The 25,528-nt window shown below is 50.4% G+C and overlaps 1 protein-coding gene across 5 annotated transcripts in view; it reads left to right on the top strand.

Annotated features, from left to right (window-relative positions):
- klf8 (Kruppel like factor 8) overlaps positions 1 to 25,528 on the top strand; it is a 113,846-nt gene that overhangs the window by 65,078 nt on the left and 23,240 nt on the right. For 3 of the 5 annotated variants that reach the window (XM_020455718.2, XM_031801215.1, XM_020455721.2), the window contains exons 3-4: positions 24,444 to 24,728; positions 25,117 to 25,354. In XM_020455718.2, the coding sequence (XP_020311307.1) occupies positions 24,444 to 24,728; positions 25,117 to 25,354 (523 nt within the window). The remainder of the gene's footprint in view (positions 1 to 24,443; positions 24,729 to 25,116; positions 25,355 to 25,528) is intronic. The other 2 variants (XM_020455719.2, XM_020455720.2) reach the window with 2 other exon arrangements.

The following is a 25,528-nucleotide window of genomic DNA, read 5'->3' as shown; positions in this document are numbered from 1 at the left end:
CTCTTCTTTCAGTGTGTAATGGAGTTCATTTCAGACACAGCCTCTCTCTCTTCTGTCAGTGTGTAATGGGATTTAATTCTGACACAGCCTCTCTCTCTTCTGTCAGTGTGTAATGGGGTTTCATTTCAGACACAGCCTCTCTTCTGTCAGTGTGTAATGGGGTTTCATTTCAGACACAGCCTCTCTTCTGTCAGTTTGTAATGGGGTTTCATTCTGACACAGCCTCTCTTCTGTCAGTGTGTAATGGGGTTTTATTCTGACACAGCCTCTCTTCTGTCAGTGTGTAATGGGGTTTCATTCTGACACAGCCTCTCTTCTGTCAATTTGTAATGGGGTTTCATTCTGACACAGCCTCTCTTCTGTCAGTGTGTAATAGGGTTTCATTCTGACACAGCCTCTCTCTCTTCTTTCAGTGTGTAATGGGGTTTCATTTCAGACACAGCCTCTCTCTCTTCTGTCAGTGTGTAATGGGGTTTCATTTCAGACACAGCCTCTCTCTCTTCTGTCAGTGTGTAATGGGGTTTCATTTCAGACACATTCTCTCTTCTGTCAGTGTGTAATGGGGTTTCATTCAGACACAACCTCTCTTCTGTCAGTTTGTAATGGGGTTTCATTCAGACACAACCTCTCTTCTGTCAGTGTGTAATGGGGTTTCATTTCAGACACAGCCTCTCTCTCTTCTGGCCGTGTGTAATGGGGTTTCATTCTGACACAGCCTCTCTCTTCTGTCAGTGTGTAATGGGCTTTCATTTCTGACAGATTGTTAGGATCTCCGTTTGAAGTGTTTCAGCTGAGAACAGTGGGTGTCTGAATATTCTTATGAGTCTAATCTAAACCATTGGGAAAGGGGATATAGGAGAGAGATGGATTGTAAGAAACAGAGAGAAGGGGAGTAAAGAGGTAGAGAGATGGAGGGAAGGTGTGGAGGACAAACAGACTAACATGAGAGGGCGAGGTGAAAGGGTGTGGAAGCAGAGAGAGGGATGGAGGGAAGGAAAGGGGGTGAGGGAGGAAGGGAGGGAGGAAGGGAGTGGGTGGGCGTGAAGATATAATGAGGGAAAAAACGAGTCAGCTGATACCTCCAAGTTTCCATGGCAACCTGGAGGCCTTTCCCACCCACTCTCCTTCTGTCTCTCTCTCGCTCTCCACCACCCCCATCCACTCCTTTGCTCTCTCACTCTTTTTTTGACCAATAACATGTAGCCTGGCCTATTTGTTATTTTGAACCCTGACTGAATCCCCTCTCTTTTCTGGGTCTACCTGTGTCCACTCTGTCGTTGTTGTGATGTAGGCTAGTTTTGGTAGGGTTAAGAATAGCACATCATCCCTTATAGCTGTCGCTCACTGACAAGTTTGCAGCGTATGTGTGTAGAAGATCTGGGTTCAGTGCTTGGCCTTTGGTTAGGCCAGGGCAAAGCTGTGCTGCTTCTCTCTACTGTTGGGTTCTTTCTCTCCTTCCCTATACTATGCTGTGTTTTGCTGTGCTGCTCCATGCTAGATAGGGCTGTGTTGTGTGCTGCTCCATGCTTAGGGCTGTGTTGCATACTGCTCCATGATAGATAGGGCTGTTGTGTACTGCTCCATGATAGATAGGGCTGTTGTGTACTGCTCCATGCTAGATAGGGCTGTTGTGTACTGCTCCATGCTAGATAGGGCTGTTGTGTACTGCTCCATGCTAGATAGGGCTGTTGTGTACTGCTCCATGCTAGATAGGGCTGTTGTGTACTGCTCCATGCTAGATAGGGCTGTTGTGTACTGCTCCGTGCTAGATAGGGCTGTTGTGTGCTGCTCCGTGCTAGATAGGGCTGTTGTGTGCTGCTCCGTGCTAGATAGGGCTGTTGTGTGCTGCTCCGTGCTAGATAGGGCTGTTGTGTGCTGCTCCGTGCTAGATAGGGCTGCTGTGTGCTGATCCGTGCTAGATAGGGTTGTATACTATGCTGTGTTTTGCTGTGCTGCTCCATGCTAGATAGGGCTGTGTTGTGTGCTGCTCCATGCTTAGGGCTGTGTTGCATACTGCTCCATGAGAGATAGTGCTGTTGTGTACTGCTCCATGCTAGATAGGGCTGTTGTGTACTGCTCCATGCTAGATAGGGCTGTTGTGTACTGCTCCATGCTATATAGGGCTGTTGTGTACTGCTCCATGCTAGATAGGGCTGTTGTGTACTGCTCCATGCTAGATAGGGCTGTTGTGTGCTGCTCCGTGCTAGATAGGGCTGTTGTGTGCTGCTCCGTGCTAGATAGGGCTGCTGTGTGCTGCTCCATGCTAGATAGGGATGTTCTGTACGGCTCCAAGCTAGATCGGACGGTTGTGTACGGCTCCATGCTAGATATGGCTGTTGTGTATGGCTCCATGCTAGATAGGGCTGTTGTGTACTGCTCCATGCTAGATAGGGCTGTTGTGTACGGCTCCGTGCTAGATAGGGCTGTTGTGTACGGCTCCGTGCTAGATAGGGCTGTTGTGTACTGCTCCGTGCTAGATAGGGCTGTTGTGTACTGCTCCGTGCTAGATAGGGCTGTTGTGTACTGCTCCGTGCTAGATAGGGCTGGTGTGTACTGCTCCGTGCTAGATAGGGCTGTTGTGTACTGCTCCGTGCTAGATGGGGCTGTTGTGTACTGCTACGTGCTAGATAGGGCTGTTGTGTACTGCTTCATGCTAGATAGGGCCGTTGTGTTCTGCTCCATGCTAGATAGGGCTTTTCTGTGCTGCTCCATGCTAGATAGGGCTGCTGTGTGCTGCTCCATGCTAGATAGGGCTGTGTTGTGTACTGCTCCATGCTTAGGGCTGTGTTGTGTACTGCTCCATGCTAGATAGGGCTGCTGTGTGCTGCTCAATGCTTAGGGCTGTGTTGCATACTGCTCCATGCTAGATAGGGCTGCTGTCTGCTGCTCCATGCTAGATAGGGCTGTGTTGCGTACTGCTCCATGCTAGATAGGGCTGTGTTGTGTATTGCTCCATGCTAGATAGGGCTGCTGTGTGCTGCTCAATGCTTAGGGCTGTGTTGCATACTGCTCCATGCTAGATAGGGCTGCTGTCTGCTGCTCCATGCTAGATAGGGCTGTGTTGCGTACTGCTCCATGCTAGATAGGGCTGTGTTGTGTATTGCTCCATGCTAGATAGGGCTGCTGTGTGCTGCTCAATGCTTAGGGCTGTGTTGCATACTGCTCCATGCTAGATAGGGCTGCTGTGTGCTGCTCCATGCTAGATAGGGCTGTGTTGTGTACTGCTCCATGCTTAGGGCTGTGTTGTGTACTGCTCCATGCAAGATAGGACTGCTGTGTGCTGCTCCATGCTTAGGGCTGTGTTGTGTACTGCTCCATGCTAGATAGGGCTGTGTTGCATACTGCTCCATGCTAGATAGGGCTGTGTTGTATACTGCTCCATGCTAGATAGGGCTGTGTTGTATATTGCTCCATGCTAGATAGGGCTGCTGTGTGCTGCTCAATGCTTAGGGCTGTGTTGCATACTGCTCCATGCTAGATAGGGCTGTGTTGTGTACTGCTCCATGCAAGATAGGACTGCTGTGTGCTGCTCCATGCTTAGGGCTGTGTAGTGTACTGCTCCATGCTAGATAGGGCTGTGTTGCGTACTGCTCCATGCTAGATAGGGCTGTGTTGTATACTGCTCCATGCTAGATAGGGCTGTGTTGTGTTTTGCTCCATGCTAGATAGGGCTGCTGTGTGCTGCTCAATGCTAGATAGGGCTGTTGTCTACGGCTCCATGCTAGATAGGGCTGTTGTGTACTGCTCCATGCTAGAGCAGCTATCTAGCATGGAGCAATATACAACACAGCCCTATCTAGCATGGAGCAGTATACAACACAGCCCTATCTAGCATGGAGCAGTATGCAACACAGCCCTATCTAGCATGGAGCAGTACACAACACAGCCCTAAGCATGGAGCAGCACACAGCAGACTGTGTTGTGTACTGCTCCATGCTAGATAGGGCTGCTGTGTGCTGCTCCATGCTAGATGGGGCTGCTGTGTGCTGCTCCATGCTAGATGGGGCTGTTGTGTGCTGCTCCATGCTAGATAGGGCTGTTGTGTACTGCTCCATGCTAGATAGGGCTGTTGTGTACTGCTCCATGCTAGATAGGGCTGTTGTGTGCTGCTCCATGCTAGATAGGGCTGTTGTGTACTGCTCCATGCTTAGGGCTGTTGTGTGCTGCTCCATGCTAGATAGGGCTGTTGTGTACTGCTCCATGCTTAGGGCTGTTGTGTACTGCTCCATGCTAGATAGGTCTGTTGTCTACGGCTCCATGCTAGATAGGTCTGTTGTCTACGGCTCCATGCTAGATAGGGCTGTTGTGTTCTGCCTCTTAATGTAGGGTATGTAAACATTATATTAGGTATCATTGTTTAAAGTGGCTAGTGATATATTTTACATCATTTCCCATCAATTCCCATTATTAAAGTGGCTGGAGTTGAGTCAGTATGTTGGCAGCAGCCACTCAATGTTAGTGGTGGCTGTTTAACAGTCTGATGGCCGTGAGATAGAAGCTGTTTTTCAGTCTCTCGGTCCCAGCTTTGATGCACCTGTACTGACCTCGCCTTCTGGATGATAGCGGGGTGAACAGGCAGTGGCTCGGGTGGTTGTTGTCCTTGATGATCTTTATGGCCTTCCTGTAACATTGGGTGGTGTAGGTGTCCTGGAGGGCAGGTAGTTTGCCCCCGGTGATGCGTTGTGCAGACCTCACTACCCTCTGGAGAGCCTTACGGTTGTGGGCGGAGCAGTTGCCGTGCCAGGCGGTGATACAGCCCGACAGGATTCTCTCGATTGTGCATCTGTAGAAGTTTGTGAGTGCTTTTGGTGACAAACCGAATTTCTTCAGCCTCCTGAGGTTGAAGAGGCGCTGCTGCGCCTTCTTCACAATGCTGTCTGTGTGGGTGGACCAATTCAGTTGGTCTGTGATGTGTATGCCGAGGAACTCAAAACTTGCTACCCTCTCCACTACTGTTCCATCGATGTGGATAGGGGGGTGTTCCCTCTGCTGTTTCCTGAAGTCCACAATCATCTCCTTAGTTTTGTTCAGTTTGAGTGTGAGGTTATTTTCCTGACACCACACTCTGAAGGCCCTCACCTCCTCCCTGTAGGCCGTCTCGTTGTTGTTGGTAATCAAGCCTACCACTGTTGTGTCGTCCGCAAACTTGATGATTGAGTTGGAGGCGTCCGTGGCCACGCAGTCGTGGGTGAACAGGGAGTACAGGAGAGGGCTAAGAACACTGTTGGGCTGTTGTGTGCTGCTCCATGCTAGATAGGGCTGTGTTGTGTACTGCTCCATGCTAGATAGGGCTGTGTTGTGTGCTGCTCCATGCTAGAAAGGGCTGTGTTGTGTACTGCACCATGCTAGATAGGGCTGTGTTGTGTACTGCTCCATGCTAGATTGGGCTGTGTTGTGTACTGCACCATGCTAGATTGGGCTGTGTTGTGTGCTGCTCCATGCTAGATAGGGCTGTGTTGTCTGCTGCTCCATGCTAGATAGGGCTGTGTTGTGTACTGCTCCGTGCTACATAGGGCTGTGTTGTGTACTGCTCCGTAATAGATAGGGCTGTTGTGTGCTGCTCAATGCTTAGGTCTGTGTTGTATACTGCTCCATGCTAGATAGGGCTGTGTTGTGTACTGCTCCATGCTAGATAGGGCTGTGTTGTGTGCTGTTCCATGCTTAGGGCTGTGTTGCATACTGCTCCATGCTAGATAGGGCTGTGTTGGGTACTGCTCCATGCTAGTTAGGGCTGTTGTGTGCTGCTCCATGCTAGATAGGGCTGTGTTGTGTACTGCTCCATGCTAGATAGGGCTGTGTTGTGTACTGCTCCATAATAGATAGGGCTGTTGTGTGCTGCTCCATGCTAGATAGGGCTGTGTTGTGTGCTGCTCCATGCTTAGGGCTGTGTTGCATACTGCTCCATGCTAGATAGGGCTGTTGTGTGCTGCTCCATGCTACTCAGGGCTGTGTTGTGTACTGCTCCATGCTTAGGGCTGTTGTGTGTTTCATGCTAGATAGGGCTGTTGTGTACTGTTCCACGCTAGATAAGGCTGTTGTGTACTGCTCCATGCTAGATAGGTCGATTGTGTACTGCTCCATGCTAGATAGGGCTGTTGTGTACTGCTCCATGCTAGATAGGTCGGTTGTGTGCTGCTCCATGCTTAGGGCTGTGTTGCATACTGCTCCATGCTAGATAGGGCTGTGTTGTGTACTGCTGCATGCTAGATAGGGCTGTTGTGTGCTGCTCCATGCTAGATAGGGCTGTGTTGTGTACTGCTCCATGCTAGATAGGGCTGTGTTGTGTACTGCTCCATGCTAGATAGGGCTGTGTTGTGTACTGCTCCATGCTATATAGGGCTGTGTTGTGTACTGCTCCATGCTAGATAGGGCTGTGTTGTGTACTGCTCCATGCTAGATAGGGCTGTGTTGTGTACTGCTCCATGCTATATAGGGCTGTGTTGTGTACTGCTCCATGCTAGATAGGGCTGTTGTGTACTGCTCCATGCTAGATAGGGCTGTTGTGTACTGCTCCATGCTAGATAGGGCTGTGTTGTGTACTGCTCCATGCTAGATAGGGCTGTGTTGTGTACTGCTCCATGCTAGATAGGGCTGTTGTGTGCTGCTCCATGCTAGATAGGGCTGTGTTGTGTACTGCTCCATGCTACATAGGGCTGTGTTGTGTACTGCTCCATGCTACATAAGGCTGTGTTGTGTACTGCTCCATGCCACATAGGGCTGTGTTGTGTACTGCTCCATGCTACATAGGGCTGTGTTGTGTACTGCTCCATGCTACATAGGGCTGTGTTGTGTACTGCTAGATAGGGCTGTTGTGTGCTGCTCCATGGTAGATAGGGCTGTGTTGTGTGCTGCTCCATGCTTAGGGCTGTGTTGCATACTGCTCCATGCTAGATAGGGCTGTGTTGTGTACTGCTGCATGCTAGATAGGGCTGTTGTGTGCTGCTCCATGCTAGATAGGGCTGTGTTGGGTACTGCTCCATGCTAGTTAGGGCTGTTGTGTGCTGCTCCATGCTAGATAGGGCTGTGTTGTGTACTGCTCCATGCTAGATAGGGCTGTGTTGTGTACTGCTCCATGCTAGATAGGGCTGTGTTGGGTGCTTCTCCATGCTTAGGGCTGTGTTGCATACTGCTCCATGCTAGATAGGGCTGTGTTGGGTACTGCTCCATGCTTAGGGCTGTGTTGCATACTGCTCCATGCTAGATAGGGCTGTTGCTCTGTGCGGTTCCATGCTTAGGGCTGTTGTGTGCTGCTCCATGCTACATAGGGCTGTGTTGTGTACTGCTCCATGCTTAGGGCTGTTGTGTGTTTCATGCTATATAGGGCTGTGTGGTGTGCTTCTACATACTAGATAGGGCTGTTGTGTACTGTTCCACGCTAGATAAGGCTGTTGTGTACTGCTCCATGCTAGATAGGGCTGTTGTGTACTGCTCCATGCTAGATAGGGCTGTTGTGTACTGCTCCATGCTAGATAGGGCGGTTGTGTACTGCTCCATGCTAGATAGGGCTGTGTTGTGTACTGCTCCATGCTAGATTGGGCTGTGTTGTGTACTGCTCCATGCTTAGGTCTGTGTTGTGTGCTGCTCCATGCTTAAGGCTGTGTTGTGTACTGCTCCATGCTAGATAGGGCTGTTGTGTGCTGCTCCATGCTAGATAGGGCTGTGTTGTGTACTGCTCAATGCTAGATAGGGCTGTTGCTCTGTGCTGCTCCATGCTTTGGGCTGTTGTGTGCTGCTCCATGCTAGATAGGGCTGTGTTGTGTACTGCTCAATGCTAGATAGGGCTGTTGTCTGTGCTGCTCCATGCTTAGGGCTGTTGTGTGCTGCTCCATGCTACATAGGGCGGTGTTGTGTACTGCTCCATGCTAGATAGGGCTGTGTTGTGTACTGCTCCATGCTAGATAGGGCTGTTGCTCTGTGCTGCTCCATGCTTAGGGCTGTGTTGCATACTGTCCATGCTAGATAGGGCTGTGTTGTGTACTGCTCCATGCTAGATAGGGCTGTGTTGTGTACTGCTCCATGCTTAGGGCTGTGTTGCATACTGTCCATGCTAGATAGGGCTGTGTTGTGTACTGCTCCATGCTAGATAGGGCTGTGTTGTGTGCTGCTCCATGCTAGATAGGGCTGTGTTGTGTGCTGCTCCATGCCTAGGGCTGTGTTCTGTGCTGCTCCATGCTACATAGGGCTGTGTTGTGTACTGCTCCATGCTAAATAGGGCTGTGTTGTGTACTGCTCCGTAATAGATAGGGCTGTTGTGTGCTGCTCAATGCTTAGGTCTGTGTTGTATACTGCTCCATGCTAGATAGGGCTGTGTTGTGTACTGCTCCATGCTAGATAGGGCTGTGTCGTGTGCTGCTCCATGCTTAGGGCTGTGTTGCATACTGCTCCATGCTAGATAGGGCTGTGTTGGGTACTGCTCCATGCTAGTTAGGGCTGTTGTGTGCTGCTCCATGCTAGATAGGGCTGTGTTGTGTACTGCTCCATGCTAGATAGGGCTGTGTTGTGTACTGCTCCATAATAGATAGGGCTGTTGTGTGCTGCTCCATGCTAGATAGGGCTGTGTTTGTGCTGCTCCATGCTTAGGGCTGTGTTGCATACTGCTCCATGCTAGATAGGGCTGTTGCTCTGTGCGGCTTCATGCTTAGGGCTGTTGTGTGCTGCTCCGTGCTAAATAGGGCTGTGTTGTGTACTGCTCCATGCTAGATTGGGCTGTGTTGTGTACTGCTCCATGCTTAGGTCTGTGTTGTGTGCTGCTCCATGCTTAGGGCTGTGTTGCGTACTGCTCCATGCTTAGGGCTGTGTTGTGTACTGCTCCATGCTAGATAGGGCTGTTGTGTGCTGCTCCATGCTAGATAGGGCTGTGTTGTGTACTGCTCAATGCTAGATAGGGCTGTTGCTCTGTGCTGCTCCATGCTTAGGGCTGTTGTGTGCTGCTCCATGCTACATAGGGCTGTGTTGTGTACTGCTCCATGCTAGATAGGGCTGTGTTGTGTACTGCTCCATGCTAGATAGGGCTGTTGCTCTGTGCTGCTCCATGCTTAGGGCTGTTGTGTGCTGCTCCATGCTATATAGGGCTGTGTTGTGTGCTTCTACATGCTATATAGGGCTGTGTTGTGTACTGCTCCAAGCTAGATAGGGCTGTGTTGTGTACTGCTCCATGCTTAGGGCTGTGTTTGTGCTGCTCCATGCTAGATAAGGCTGTGTTGTGTACTGCTCCATGCTTAGGGCTGTGCTGCATACTGCTCCATGCTAGATAGGGCTGTGTTGTGTACTCCTTCATGCTAAATAGGGCTGTGTTGTGTACTGCTCCGTAATAGATAGGGCTGTTGTGTGCTGCTCAATGCTTAGGTCTGTGTTGTATACTGCTCCATGCTAGATAGGGCTGTGTTGTGTACTGCTCCATGCTAGATAGGGCTGTGAGATGTGCTGCTCCATGCTTAGGGCTGTGTTGCATACTGCTCCATGCTAGATAGGGCTGTGTTGGGTACTGCTCCATGCTAGATAGGGCTGTGTTGTGTACTGCTCCATAATAGATAGGGCTGTTGTGTGCTGCTCCATGCTAGATAGGGCTGTGTTGTGTACTGCTCCATGCTAGATAGGGCTGTGTTGTGTACTGCTCCATAATAGATAGGGCTGTTGTGTGCTGCTCCATGCTAGATAGGGCTGTGTTGTGTGCTGCTCCATGCTTAGGGCTGTGTTGCATACTGCTCCATGCTAGATAGGGCTGTGTTGTGTACTGCTCCATGCTTAGGGCTGTTGTGTGTTTCATGCTATATAGGGCTGTGTGGTGTGCTTCTACATGCTAGATAGGGCTGTTGTGTGCTGCTCCATGCTAGATAGGGCTGTGTTGTGTGCGGCTCCATGCTTAGGGCTGTTGTGTGCTGCTCCATGCTACATAGGGCTGTGTTGTGTACTGCTCCATGCTTAGGGCTGTTGTGTGTTTCATGCTATATATGGCTGTGTGGTGTGCTTCTACATGCTAGATAGGGCTGTTGTGTAATGTTCCACGCTAGATAAGGCTGTTGTGTACTGCTCCATGCTAGATAGGTCGGTTGTGTACTGCTCCATGCTAGATAGGGCTGTTGTGTACTGCCCCATGCTAGATAGGTTGGTTGTGTACTGCTCCATGCTAGATAGGGCGGTTGTTTACTGCTCCATGCTAGATAGGGCTGTGTTGTGTACTGCTCCATGCTAGATTGGGCTGTGTTGTGTACTGCTCCATGCTTAGGTCTCTGTTGTGTGCTGCTCCATGCTTAGGGCTGTGTTGCGTACTGCTCCATGCTAGATTGGGCTGTGTTGTGTACTGCTCCATGCTAGATAGGGCTGTTGCTCTGTGCTGCTCCATGCTTAGGGCTGTTGTGTGCTGCTCCATGCTACATAGGGCTGTGTTGTGTACTGCTCCATGCTAGATAGGGCTGTGTTGTGTACTGCTCCATGCTAGATAGGGCTGTTGCTCTGTGCTGCTCCATGCTTAGGGCTGTTGTGTGCTGCTCCATGCTATATAGTGCTGTGTTGTGTGCTTCTACATGCTAGATAGGGCTGTTGTGTACTGCTCCATGCTAGATAGGGCTGTTGTGTACTGCTCCATGCTAGATAGGGCTGTTGTGTGCTGCTCCATGCTAGATAGGGCTGTGTTGTGTACTGCTCCATGCTAGATATGGCTGTTGTGTACTGCTCCATGCTAGATAGGGCTGTTGTGTACTGCTCCATGCTAGATAGGGCTGTTGTGTACTGCTCCATGCTAGATATGGCTTTTGTGTACTGCTCCATGCTAGATAGGGCTGTTGCTCTGTGCTGCTCCATGCTTAGGGCTGTTGTGTGCTGCTCCATGCTATATAGGGCTGTGTTGTGTGCTTCTACATGCTATATAGGGCTGTGTTGTGTACTGCTCCAAGCTAGATAGGGCTGTGTTGTGTACTGCTCCATGCTTAGGGCTGTGTTTTGTGCTGCTCCATGCTAGATAAGGCTGTGTTGTGTACTGCTCCATGCTTAGGGCTGTGCTGCATACTGCTCCATGCTAGATAGGGCTGTGTTGTGTACTCCTCCATGCTAAATAGGGCTGTGTTGTGTACTGCTCCGTAATAGATAGGGCTGTTGTGTGCTGCTCAATGCTTAGGTCTGTGTTGTATACTGCTCCATGCTAGATAGGGCTGTGTTGTGTACTGCTCCATGCTAGATAGGGCTGTGAGATGTGCTGCTCCATGCTTAGGGCTGTGTTGCATACTGCTCCATGCTAGTTAGGGCTGTTGTGTGCTGCTCCATGATAGATAGGGCTGTGTTGTGTACTGCTCCATGCTAGATAGGGCTGTGTTGTGTACTGCTCCATAATAGATAGGGCTGTTGTGTGCTGCTCCATGCTAGATAGGGCTGTGTTGTGTGCTGCTCCATGCTTAGGGCTGTGTTGCATACTGCTCCATGCTAGATAGGGCTGTTGCTCTGTGCGGCTCCATGCTTAGGGCTGTTGTGTGCTGCTCCATGCTACATAGGGCTGTGTTGTGTACTGCTCCATGCTTAGGGCTGTTGTGTGTTTCATGCTATATAGGGCTGTGTGGTGTGCTTCTACATGCTAGATAGGGCTGTTGTGTACTGCTCCATGCTAGATATGGCTGTTGTGTACTGCTCCATGCTAGATAGGGCTGTTGTGTACTGCTCCATGCTAGATAGGGCTGTTGTGTACTGCTCCATGCTAGATATGGCTTTTGGGTACTGCTCCATGCTACATAGGGCTGTGTTGTGTGCTGCTCCATGCTAGATAGGGCTGTGTTGTGTACTGCTCCATGCTACATAGGGCTGTGTTGTGTACTGCACCCTGCTTCATAGGGCTGTGTTGTGTACTGCTCCATGCTAGATTGGGCTTTGTTGTGTGCTGCTCCATGCTATAAAGGGCTGTGTTGTGTACTGCTCAATGCTAGATAGGGCTGTTGCTCTGTGCTGCTCCATGCTTAGGGCTGTTGTGTGCTGCTCCATGCTACATAGGGTTGTGTTGTGTACTGCTCCATGCTAGATAGGGCTGTTGTGTACTGCTCCATGCTAGATAGGGCTGTTGTGTACTGCTCCATGCTAGATAGGGCTGTGTTGTGTACTGCTCCATGCTTAGTGCTGTGTTTTGTGCTGCTCCATGCTAGATAGGGCTGTGTTGTGTACTGCTCCATGCTAGATAGGGCTGTTGTGTACTGCTCCATGCTAGATATGGCTGTTGTGTACTGCTCCATGCTAGATAGGGCTGTGTTGTGTACTGCTCCATGCTAGATAGGGCTGTTGTGTGCTGCTCCATGCTTAGGTCTGTGTTGTGTGCTGCTCCATGCTTAGGGCCATGTTGCGTACTGCTCCATGCTAGATAGGGCTGTTGTGTGCTGCTCCATGCTAGATATGGCTGTGTTGTGTACTGCTCCATACTACATAGGGCTGTGTTGTGTACTGCTCCATGCTAGATAGGGCTGTGTTGTGTGCTGCTCCATGCTAGATAGGGATGTGTTGTGTGCTGCTCCATGCTTAGGGCAGTGCTGTGTACTGCTCCATGCTACATAGGGCTGTGTCGTGTACTGCTCCATGCTAGATAGGGCTGTGTTGTGTACTGCTCCATGCTAGATAGGGCTGTTGTGTACTGCTCCATGCTAGATAGGGCTGTTGTGTGCTGCTCCATGCTAGATAGGGCTGTGTTGTGTACTACTCCATGCTAGATATGGCTGTTGTGTACTGCTCCATGCTAGATATGGCTGTTGTGTACTGCTCCATGCTAGATAGGGCTGTGTTGTGTACTGCTCCATGCTAGATAGGGCTGTGTTGTGTACTGCTCCATGCTAGATAGGGCTGTTGTGTGCTGCTCCATGCTTAGGTCTGTGTTGTGTGCTGCTCCATGCTTAGGGCCGTGTTGCGTACTGCTCCATGCTAGATAGGGCTGTTGTGTGCTGCTCCATGCTAGATAGGGCTGTGTTGTGTACTGCTCAATGCTAGATAGGGCTGTTGCTCTGTGCTGCTCCATCCTTAGGGCGGTTGTGTACTGCTCCATGCCATATAGGGCTGTGTTGTGTGCTTCTACATGCTAGATAGGGCTGTTGTGTACTGCTCCATGCTAGATAGGGCTGTTGTGTGCTGCTCCATGCTAGATAGGGCTGTGTTGTGTACTGCTCCATGCTAGATAGGGCTGTTGTGTGCTGCTCCATGCTAGATAGGGCTGTGTTGTGTACTGCTCCATGCTAGATATGGCTGTTGTGTACTGCTCCATGCTAGATATGGCTGTTGTGTACTGCTCTATGCTAGATAGGGCTGTGTTGTGTGCTTCTACATGCTAGAGAGGGCTGTTGTGTACTGCTCCATGCTAGATATGGCTGTTGTGTGCTGCTCCATGCTAGATAAGGCTGTGTTGTGTACTGCTGAATGCTAGATAGGGCTGTTGCTCTGTGCTGCTCCATGCTTAGGGCTGTTGTGTGCTGCTCCATGCTACATAGGGCTGTGTTGTGTACTGCTCCATGCTAGATAGGGCTGTGTTGTGTACTGCTCCATGCTACATAGGGCTGTTGCTCTGTGCTGCTCCATGCTTAGGGCTGTTGTGTGCTGCTCCCTGCTAGATAGGGCTGTTGTGTACTGCTCCATGCTAGATAGGGCTGTTGTGTACTGCTCCATGCTAGATAGGGCTGTTGTGTACTGCTCCATGCTAGATAGGGCTGTGTTGTGTACTGCTCCATGCTACATAGGGCTGTGTTGTGTGGTGTTCCATGCTAGATAGGGCTGTGTTGTGTGCTGCTCCATGCTTAGGGCAGTGCTGTGTACTGCTCCATGCTACATAGGGCTGTGTCGTGTACTGCTCCATGCTAGATAGGGCTGTGTTGTTTACTGCTCCATGCTAGATAGGGCTGTTGTGTACTGCTCCATGCTAGATAGGGCTGTTGTTTGCTGCTCCATGCTAGATAGGGCTGTGTTGTGTACTGCTCCATGCTAGATATGGCTGTGTTGTGTACTGCTCCATGCTAGATAGGGCTGTGTTGTGTACTGCTCCATGCTAGATAGGGCTGTGTTGTGTACTGCTCCATGCTAGATTGGGCTGTGTTGTGTACTGCTCCATGCTTAGTTCTGTATTGTGTGCTGCTCCATGCTTAGGGCTGTGTTGCGTACTGCTCCATGCTAGATAGGGCTGTTGTGTGCTGCTCCATGCTAGATAGGGCTGTGTTGTGTACTGCTCAATGCTAGATAGGGCTGTTGCTCTGTGCTACTCCATGCTTAGGGCTGTTGTGTGCTGCTCCATGCCATATAGGGTTGTGTTGTGTGCTTCTACATGCTAGATAGGGCTGTTGTGTACTGCTCCATGCTAGATAGGGCTGTTGTGTGCTGCTCCATGCTAGATAGGGCTGTGTTGTGTACTGCTCCATGCTAGATAGGGCTGTTGTGTACTGCTCCATGCTAGATAGGTCGGTTGTGTACTGCTCCATGCTAGATAGGGCTGTTGTGTACTGCCCCATGTTAGATAGGTTGGTTGTGTACTGCTCCATGCTAGATAGGGCGGTTGTTTACTGCTCCATGCTAGATAGGGCTGTGTTGTGTACTGCTCCATGCTAGATTGGGCTGTGTTGTGTACTGCTCCATGCTTAGGTCTCTGTTGTGTGCTGCTCCATGCTTAGGGCTGTGTTGCGTACTGCTCCATGCTAGATTGGGCTGTGTTGTGTACTGCTCCATGCTAGATAGGGCTGTTGCTCTGTGCTGCTCCATGCTTAGGGCTGTTGTGTGCTGCTCCATGCTACATAGGGCTGTGTTGTGTACTGCTCCATGCTAGATAGGGCTGTGTTGTGTACTGCTCCATGCTAGATAGGGCTGTTGCTCTGTGCTGCTCCATGCTTAGGGCTGTTGTGTGCTGCTCCATGCTATATAGTGCTGTGTTGTGTGCTTCTACATGCTAGATAGGGCTGTTGTGTACTGCTCCATGCTAGATAGGGCTGTTGTGTACTGCTCCATGCTAGATAGGGCTGTTGTGTGCTGCTCCATGCTAGATAGGGCTGTGTTGTGTACTGCTCCATGCTAGATATGGCTGTTGTGTACTGCTCCATGCTAGATAGGGCTGTTGTGTACTGCTCCATGCTAGATAGGGCTGTTGTGTACTGCTCCATGCTAGATATGGCTTTTGTGTACTGCTCCATGCTAGATAGGGCTGTTGCTCTGTGCTGCTCCATGCTTAGGGCTGTTGTGTGCTGCTCCATGCTATATAGGGCTGTGTTGTGTGCTTCTACATGCTATATAGGGCTGTGTTGTGTACTGCTCCAAGCTAGATAGGGCTGTGTTGTGTACTGCTCCATGCTTAGGGCTGTGTTTTGTGCTGCTCCATGCTAGATAAGGCTGTGTTGTGTACTGCTCCATGCTTAGGGCTGTGCTGCATACTGCTCCATGCTAGATAGGGCTGTGTTGTGTACTCCTCCATGCTAAATAGGGCTGTGTTGTGTACTGCTCTGTAATAGATAGGGCTGTTGTGTGCTGCTCAATGCTTAGGTCTGTGTTGTATACTGCTCCATGCTAGATAGGGCTGTGTTGTGTACTGCTCCATGCTAGATAGGGCTGTGAGATGTGCTGCTCCATGCTTAGGGCTGTGTTGCATACTGCTCCATGCTAGATAGGGCTGTGTTGGGTACTGCTCCATGCTAGTTAGGGCTGTTGTGTGCTGCTCCATGATAGATAGGGCTGTGTTGTGTACTGCTCCATGCTAGATAGGGCTGTGTTGTGTACTGCTCCATAATAGATAGGGCTGTTGTGTGCTGCTCCATGCTAGATAGGGCTGTGTTGTGTGCTGCTCCATGCTTAGGGCTGTGTTGCATACTGCTCCATGCTAGATAGGGCTGTGTTGTGTACTGCTCCATGCTTAGGGCTGTTGTGTGTTTCATGCTATATAGGGCTGTGTGGTGTGCTTCTACATGCTAGATAGGGCTGTTGTGTGCTGCTCCATGCTAGATAGGGCTGTGTTGTGTGCGGCTCCATGCTTAGGGCTGTTGTGTGCTGCTCCATGCTACATAGGGCTGTGTTGTGTACTGCTCCATGCTTAGGGCTGTTGTGTGTTTCATGCTATATAGGGCTGTGTGGTGTGCTTCTACATGCTAGATAGGGCTGTTGTGTAATGTTCCACGCTAGATAAGGCTGTTGTGTACTGCTCCATGCTAGATAGGTCGGTTGTGTACTGCTCCATGCTAGATAGGGCTGTTGTGTACTGCCCCATGTTAGATAGGTTGGTTGTGTACTGCTCCATGCTAGATAGGGCGGTTGTTTACTGCTCCATGCTAGATAGGGCTGTGTTGTGTACTGCTCCATGCTAGATTGGGCTGTGTTGTGTACTGCTCCATGCTTAGGTCTCTGTTGTGTGCTGCTCCATGCTTAGGGCTGTGTTGCGTACTGCTCCATGCTAGATTGGGCTGTGTTGTGTACTGCTCCATGCTAGATAGGGCTGTTGCTCTGTGCTGCTCCATGCTTAGGGCTGTTGTGTGCTGCTCCATGCTACATAGGGCTGTGTTGTGTACTGCTCCATGCTAGATAGGGCTGTGTTGTGTACTGCTCCATGCTAGATAGGGCTGTTGCTCTGTGCTGCTCCATGCTTAGGGCTGTTGTGTGCTGCTCCATGCTATATAGTGCTGTGTTGTGTGCTTCTACATGCTAGATAGGGCTGTTGTGTACTGCTCCATGCTAGATAGGGCTGTTGTGTACTGCTCCATGCTAGATAGGGCTGTTGTGTGCTGCTCCATGCTAGATAGGGCTGTGTTGTGTACTGCTCCATGCTAGATATGGCTGTTGTGTACTGCTCCATGCTAGATAGGGCTGTTGTGTACTGCTCCATGCTAGATAGGGCTGTTGTGTACTGCTCCATGCTAGATATGGCTTTTGTGTACTGCTCCATGCTAGATAGGGCTGTTGCTCTGTGCTGCTCCATGCTTAGGGCTGTTGTGTGCTGCTCCATGCTATATAGGGCTGTGTTGTGTGCTTCTACATGCTATATAGGGCTGTGTTGTGTACTGCTCCAAGCTAGATAGGGCTGTGTTGTGTACTGCTCCATGCTTAGGGCTGTGTTTTGTGCTGCTCCATGCTAGATAAGGCTGTGTTGTGTACTGCTCCATGCTTAGGGCTGTGCTGCATACTGCTCCATGCTAGATAGGGCTGTGTTGTGTACTCCTCCATGCTAAATAGGGCTGTGTTGTGTACTGCTCTGTAATAGATAGGGCTGTTGTGTGCTGCTCAATGCTTAGGTCTGTGTTGTATACTGCTCCATGCTAGATAGGGCTGTGTTGTGTACTGCTCCATGCTAGATAGGGCTGTGAGATGTGCTGCTCCATGCTTAGGGCTGTGTTGCATACTGCTCCATGCTAGATAGGGCTGTGTTGGGTACTGCTCCATGCTAGTTAGGGCTGTTGTGTGCTGCTCCATGATAGATAGGGCTGTGTTGTGTACTGCTCCATGCTAGATAGGGCTGTGTTGTGTACTGCTCCATAATAGATAGGGCTGTTGTGTGCTGCTCCATGCTAGATAGGGCTGTGTTGTGTGCTGCTCCATGCTTAGGGCTGTGTTGCATACTGCTCCATGCTAGATAGGGCTGTTGCTCTGTGCGGCTCCATGCTTAGGGCTGTTGTGTGCTGCTCCATGCTACATAGGGCTGTGTTGTGTACTGCTCCATGCTTAGGGCTGTTGTGTGTTTCATGCTATATAGGGCTGTGTGGTGTGCTTCTACATGCTAGATAGGGCTGTTGTGTACTGCTCCATGCTAGATATGGCTGTTGTGTACTGCTCCATGCTAGATAGGGCTGTTGTGTACTGCTCCATGCTAGATAGGGCTGCTGTGTACTGCTCCATGCTAGATATGGCTTTTGGGTACTGCTCCATGCTACATAGGGCTGTGTTGTGTGCTGCTCCATGCTAGATAGGGCTGTTGTGTACTGCTCCATGCTACATAGGGCTGTGTTGTGTACTGCACCCTGCTTCATAGGGCTGTGTTGTGTACTGCTCCATGCTAGATTGGGCTTTGTTGTGTGCTGCTCCATGCTACATAGGGCTGTGTTGTGTACTGCTCCATGCTAGATAGGGCTGTTGTGTACTGCTCCATGCTAGATAGGGCTGTTGTGTACTGCTCCATGCTAGATAGGGCTGTGTGGTGTACTGCTCCATGCTTAGTGCTGTGTTTTGTGCTGCTCCATGCTAGATAGGGCTGTGTTGTGTACTGCTCCATGCTAGATAGGGCTGTTGTGTACTGCTCCATGCTAGATATGGCTGTGTTGTGTACTGCTCCATGCTAGATAGGGCTGTTGTGTGCTGCTCCATGCTTAGGTCTGTGTTGTGTGCTGCTCCATGCTAGATAGGGCTGTGTTGTGTACTGCTCCATGCTAGATATGGCTGTTGTGTACTGCTCCATGCTAGATAGGGCTGTGTTGTGTACTGCTCCATGCTAGATAGGGCTGTTGTGTGCTGCTCCATGCTTAGGTCTGTGTTGTGTGCTGCTCCATGCTTAGGGCCGTGTTGCGTACTGCTCCATGCTAGATAGGGCTGTTGTGTGCTGCTCCATGCTAGATATGGCTGTGTTGTGTACTGCTCCATACTACATAGGGCTGTGTTGTGTACTGCTCCATGCTAGATAGGGCTGTGTTGTGTGCTGCTCCATGCTAGATAGGGCTGTGTTGTGTGCTGCTCCATGCTTAGGGCAGTGCTGTGTACTGCTCCATGCTACATAGGGCTGTGTCGTGTACTGCTCCATGCTAGATAGGGCTGTGTTGTGTACTGCTCCATGCTAGATAGGGCTGTTGTGTACTGCTCCATGCTAGATAGGGCTGTTGTGTGCTGCTCCATGCTAGATAGGGCTGTGTTGTGCACTACTCCATGCTAGATATGGCTGTTGTGTACTGCTCCATGCTAGATATGGCTGTTGTGTACTGCTCCATGCTAGATAGGGCTGTGTTGTGTACTGCTCCATGCTAGATAGGGCTGTGTTGTGTACTGCTCCTTGCTAGATAGGGCTGTTGTGTGCTGCTCCATGCTTAGGTCTGTGTTGTGTGCTGCTCCATGCTTAGGGCCGTGTTGCGTACTGCTCCATGCTAGATAGGGCTGTTGTGTGCTGCTCCATGCTAGATAGGGCTGTGTTGTGTACTGCTCAATGCTAGATAGGGCTGTTGCTCTGTGCTGCTCCATGCTTAGGGCGGTTGTGTACTGCTCCATGCCATATAGGGCTGTGTTGTGTGCTTCTACATGCTAGATAGGGCTGTTGTGTACTGCTCCATGCTAGATAGGGCTGTTGTGTACTGCTCCATGCTAGATAGGGCTGTGTTGTGTACTGCTCAATGCTAGATAGGGCTGTTGCTCTGTGCTGCTCCATGCTTAGGGCGGTTGTGTACTGCTCCATGCCATATAGGGCTGTGTTGTGTACTGCTCCATGCTAGATATGGCTGTTGTGTACTGCTCCATGCTAGATATGGCTGTTGTGTACTGCTCCATGCTAGATAGGGCTGTGTTGTGTGCTTCTACATGCTAGAGAGGGCTGTGTTGTGTGCTTCTACATGCTAGAGAGGGCTGTTGTGTACTGCTCCATGCTAGATATGGCTGTTGTGTGCTGCTCCATGCTAGATAGGGCTGTGTTGTGTACTGCTCCATGCTAGATAGGGCTGTGTTGTGTACTGCTCCATGCTAGATAGGGCTGTTGCTCTGTGCTGCTCCATGCTTAGGGCTGTTGTGTGCTGCTCCATGCTACATAGGGCTGTGTTGTGTACTGCTCCATGCTAGATAGGGCTGTGTTGTGTACTGCTCCATGCTAGATAGGGCTGTTGCTCTGTGCTGCTCCATGCTTAGGGCTGTTGTGTGCTGCTCCCTGCTAGATAGGGCTGTTGTGTACTGCTCCATGCTAGATAGGGCTGTTGTGTACTGCTCCATGCTAGATAGGGCTGTTGTGTACTGCTCCATGCTAGATAGGGCTGTGTTGTGTACTGCTCCATGCTAGATAGGGCTGTTGTGTACTGCTCCATGCTAGATAGGGCTGTTGTGTACTGCTCCATGCTAGATATGGCTGTTGTGTACAGCTCCATGCTAGATAGGGCTGTGTTGTGTACTGCTCCATGCTAGAAAGGGCTGTGTTGTGTACTGCACCATGCTAGATAGGGCTGTGTTGTGTACTGCACCATGCTAGATTGGGCTGTGTTGTGTACTGCTCCGTGCTAGATAGGGCTGTTGTGTGCTGCTCCATGCTTAGGGCTGTGTTGCATACTGCTCCATGCTAGATAGGGCTGTGTTGTGTACTGCTGCATGCTAGATAGGGCTGTTGTGTGCTGCTCCATGCTAGATAGGGCTGTTGTGTACTTCTCCGTGCTAGATAGGCCTGTTGTGTACTGCTCCATGCTAGATAGGGCTGTGTTGTATACTGCTCCATGCTTAGGGCTGTGTTGTGTACTGCTCCATGCTAGATAGGGCTGTTGTGTGCTGTTCCATGCTAGATATGGCTGTGTTGTGTACTGCTCCATGCTACATAGGGCTGTGTTGTGTGCTGCTCCATGCTAGATAGGGCTGTGTTGTGTGCTGCTCCATGCTTAGGGCAGTGCTGTGTACTGCTCCATGCTACATAGGGCTGTGTCGTGTACTGCTCCTTGCTAGATAGGGCTGTGTTGTTTACTGCTCCATGCTAGATAGGGCTGTGTTGTGTACTGCTCCATGCTAGATAGGGCTGTTGTGTGCTGCTCCATGCTAGATAGGGCTGTGTTGTGTACTGCTCCATGCTAGATATGGCTGTTGTGTACTGCTCCATGCTAGATAGGGCTGTGTTGTGTACTGCTCCATGCTAGATAGGGCTGTGTTGTGTACTGCTCCATGCTAGATTGGGCTGTGTTGTGTACTGCTCCATGCTTAGTTCTGTATTGTGTGCTGCTCCATGCTTAGGGCTGTGTTGCGTACTGCTCCATGCTAGATAGGGCTGTTGTGTGCTGCTCCATGCTAGATAGGGCTGTGTTGTGTACTGCTCAATGCTAGATAGGGCTGTTGCTCTGTGCTACTCCATGCTTAGGGCTGTTGTGTGCTGCTCCATGCCATATAGGGCTGTGTTGTGTGCTTCTACATGCTAGATAGGGCTGTGTTGTGTACTGCTCCATGCTAGATAGGGCTGTTGTGTGCTGCTCCATGCTAGATAGGGCTGTGTTGTGTACTGCTCCATGCTAGATATGGCTGTTGTGTACTGCTCCGTGCTAGATATGGCTGTTGTGTACTGCTCCATGCTAGATAGGGCTGTGTTGTGTGCTGCTCCATGCTAGAAAGGGCTGTGTTGTGTACTGCTCAATGCTAGATAGGGCTGTTGCTCTGTGCTGCTCCATGCTTAGGGCTGTTGTGTGCTGCTCCATGCTACACAGGGCTGTGTTGTGTACTGCTCCATGCTAGATAGGGCTGTTGTGTACTGATCCATGCTAGATAGGGCTGTTGTGTACTGATCCATGCTAGATAGGGCTGTTGTGTACTGCTCCATGCTAGAAAGGGCTGTGTTGTGTACTGCACCATGCTAGATTGGGCTGTGTTGTGTACTGCTCCGTGCTAGATAGGGCTGTTGTGTGCTGCTCCATGCTTAGGGCTGTGTTGCATACTGCTCCATGCTAGATAGGGGTGTGTTGTGTACTGCTGCATGCTAGATAGGGCTGTTGTGTGCTGCTCCATGCTAGATAGGGCTGTGTTGTGTACTGCACCATGCTAGATAGGGCTGTGTTGTGTACTGCACCATGCTAGATTGGGCTGTGTTGTTTACTGCTCCATGCTAGATAGGGCTGTGTTGTGTACTGCTCCATGCTAGATAGGGCTGTGTTGGGTACTGCTCCATGCTAGATAGGGCTGTGTTGTGTGCTGCTCCATGCTTAGGGCTGTTGTATGATTCATGCTATATAGGGCTGTGTTGTGTGCTTTTACATGCTAGTTAGGGCTGTTGTGTACTGCTCCATGCTAGATAGGGCTGTTGTGTGCTGCTCCATGCTAGATAGTGCTGTGTTGTGTACTGCTCCATGCTAGATAGGGCTGTGTTGTGTACTGCTCCATGCTAGATAGGGCTGTGTTGGGTACTGCTCCATGCTAGATAGGGCTGTGTTGTGTACTGTTCCATGCTAGATATGGCTGTTGTGTGCTGCTCCATGCTAGATAGGGCTGTGTTGTGTACTGCTGCATGCTAGATAGGGCTGTTGTGTGCTGCTCCATGCTAGATAGGGCTGTGTTGTGTACTGCACCATGCTAGATAGGGCTGTGTTGTGTACTTCACCATGCTAGATAGGGCTGTGTTGTGTACTGCACCATGCTAGATTGGGCTGTGTTGTTTACTGCTCCATGCTAGATAGGGCTGTGTTGTGTACTGCTCCATGCTAGATAGGGCTGTGTTGGGTACTGCTCCATGCTAGATAGGGCTGTGTTGTGTGCTGCTCCATGCTTAGGGCTGTTGTATGATTCATGCTATATAGGGCTGTGTTGTGTGCTTTTACATGCTAGTTAGGGCTGTTGTGTACTGCTCCATGCTAGATAGGGCTGTTGTGTGCTGCTCCATGCTAGATAGTGCTGTGTTGTGTACTGCTCCATGCTAGATAGGGCTGTGTTGTGTACTGCTCCATGCTAGATAGGGCTGTGTTGGGTACTGCTCCATGCTAGATAGGGCTGTGTTGTGTACTGTTCCATGCTAGATATGGCTGTTGTGTGCTGCTCCATGCTAGATAGGGCTGTGTTGTGTACTGCTGCATGCTACATAGGGCTGTGTTGTGTGCTGCTCCATGCTAGATAGGGCTGTGTTGTGTGCTGCTCCATGCTTAGGGCAGTGTTGTGTACTGCACCATGCTACATATGGCTGTGTTGTGTACTGCTCCATGCTAGATTGGGCTGTGTTGAGTACTGCTCCATGCTAGATAGGGCTGTGTTGTGTACTGTTCCATGCTAGATAGGGCTGTTGTGTGCTGCTCCATGCTAGATAGGGCTGTTGTGTACTGCTCCATGCTAGATAGGGCTTTTGTGTACTGCTCCATGCTTAGCGATGTGTTGTGTGTTGCTCCATGCTAGATAGGGCTGTGTTGTGTGCTGCTCCATGCTAGATAGGGCTTTTGTGTACTGCTCCATGCTAGATAGGGCTTTTGTGTACTGCTCCATGCTAGATAGGGCTGTTGTGTGCTGCTCCATGCTAAATAGGGCTGTGTTGTGTGCTGCTCCATGCTAGATAGGGCTGTGTTGTGTACTGCTCCATGCTAGATATGGCTGTTGTGTACTGCTCCATGCTAGATATGGCTGTTGTGTACTGCTCCATGCTAGATAGGGCTGTGTTGTGTACTGCTCCATGCTAGATAGGGCTGTTGTGTGCTGCTCCATCCTAGATAGGGCTGTTGTGTACTGCTCCATGCTAGATAGGGCTGTTGTGTACTGCTCCGTGCTAGATAGGGCTGTTGTGTACTGCTCCGTGCTAGACAGGGCTGTTGTGTGCTGCTCCGTGCTAGATAGGGCTGTTGTGTGCTGCTCCGTGCTAGATAGGGCTATGCTGTGTGCTGCTCCATGCTAGATAGGGCTGTGTTGTGTACTGCTCCAAGCTAGATAGGGCTGTGTTGTGTATGCTGTAGCAGGGTGCTGTCAGTCCAGGGACAGGCTGTTTTATGCTGAATGTATGTCCTACTGTACACCGTGCTTTGTGAGCTAGCATTGTCGGTCTAGCATATGCTCTGTACTTACTCGTGATCAGCGGGCACGGTGCAGTCAGTGGGCACGTTCGAGCGGATCCCTTTTTTCAAGTCGTTGGTCACCGCCTTTCAAAGTGTGTTGCATTCTAGGGCAAAAAGTTGTCCAACTGTTTGAACTTAACACAAATAATTTGTTCAAAAGTTCATGAGGTTTTGACTGCAGTCGACTGCAATTGTCTGCAGTTGCTCTTCACTAACTTAATTCTGCAACCATCGCCTACGTTGTGTCTCTATTGTCAACCATTAGGGTGTTTTTGTTTGACCCATGCAAACGTGACCAAAGACATGACTGAAACTGGAGCTTTGCATTCTGCAGTCATTTATGTGAACACTCAAACAGGCCCGGTGCCTCAGCGCAGGGCTGTTCTCTCATGGCAGTGTGCCAGCTCTAGGTCTGCTGCTCTGTTCTCCACCTCTCAGTTCCACCTCTCCCTCCCAGCTCCCTCTCAGCTCCCAGGGCCCCACACAGCAACCATTGTTCCCCTAACCTGCTCTGTTTGTGCAGCCAGAGAGTACAGCGGAACTTCACTGGGGAGAGCAGGGTCAGGTGTGTGTGTGTGTGTGTGTGTGTGTGTGTGTGTGTGTGTGTGTGTGTGTGTGTGTGTGTGTGTGTGTGTGTGTGTGTGTGTGTGTGTGTGTGTGTGGAGAAAAATAATGTGCTGACTGATCATCTCTCTTTCTTCCCCTCTCCATGGTCTTCTATTTATCTCCCTTTCCCTCTCTCTTTTTCTCTCTTCCTCCCTCCATCCTCTTCTGCCCCCTCCCTCTCTCTCTCTCTAGCAGGCTGATGTAGGTGAGGAGTGTCCCCAGCCTACAGACCTGAAGATCAAGACCGAGAAGACCCAACCTGTGTCTCCCCCTCCACTCTGCACAGACACAGACACAACAACAGACGACTCCTCCCTCCCCCCGGAGGACCAGACGGAACCTGTCGACCTGTCACTCGGCAAGCCTCGCTCCACCCTGCCAGTCTCTACGCCGACAGCCAACCCCGTCCCGAGTTCCGTGGCGATGCCCACGCTGTCGGCAACCCCCATCCCTACGGTAACCTTTCTAGACACCATGGTAACCACGCCAGTTATTAAGCCAGTCGGCTTGTTAGCTAGCTCCTCTTTTGGAATGATGGGTAGAAGCGTCTGTTGGCTGAAAAGTGAAACCACTCACACATATTAGGGCCTGCCAAAAATGTGGAAGACAGGTTCCTATGTCTTATGTAGTAAATGTTAGTTTACAATGTTTTTATTGAAAGGCTTTGTCTTTCAGTTTAACAATCTAATACAGTACTCTCATGCTTGACACAATGTCTGTGTCCAAAATGGTCCCCTATTCTCCTTTCTGGTTAAAAGCATTGTACTGTGAATACAGTGCCATTTCAGATGGTCTTGCTCCTCTACATCTATACCCACACTATCCCCTCTCCTCTTCTCCACCCATCCATCTCTCCCTCCTCCAGATGCTCTCCCCCGGGTCCATCCTAGCGTCCACCCAGGGGGCAGGCGGTCAGCAGATCCTGCATGTCATCCACACCATCCCGTCGGTCAACATGCCCAGTAAGATGGGCCAGCTGCAGACCATCCCCGTGGTGGTCCAGTCTTTGCCCGTAGTCTACACCACCATTCCCACGGACGGGGTGGCCACCGCTGCCATCACGGTCCCGCTCATAGGGAGCGACGGGCGCTCGGAGGGATCCGGTGAGTCCGATGCAGGGAGGATGGTGCTGTTGTTGAGATGGGGCTTTGAGGTTTTTGTTATAGATTGTAGTCGGTTAGCATACGCTCTTGTCCATTGAAGTGATGAGGCTGAAACGATCACAATACGAACGTCAGAAGTATAAAATAATGTTTGAAATAAAAAGCATCAAAGTT

Source organism: Oncorhynchus kisutch, linkage group LG22, assembly GCF_002021735.2.
Source record: "Oncorhynchus kisutch isolate 150728-3 linkage group LG22, Okis_V2, whole genome shotgun sequence".
NCBI lineage: Eukaryota > Metazoa > Chordata > Actinopteri > Salmoniformes > Salmonidae > Oncorhynchus > Oncorhynchus kisutch.
The sequence above is the reverse complement of the archived record's forward strand: the minus strand, read 5'-3'. Positions and strand labels throughout refer to the sequence as shown.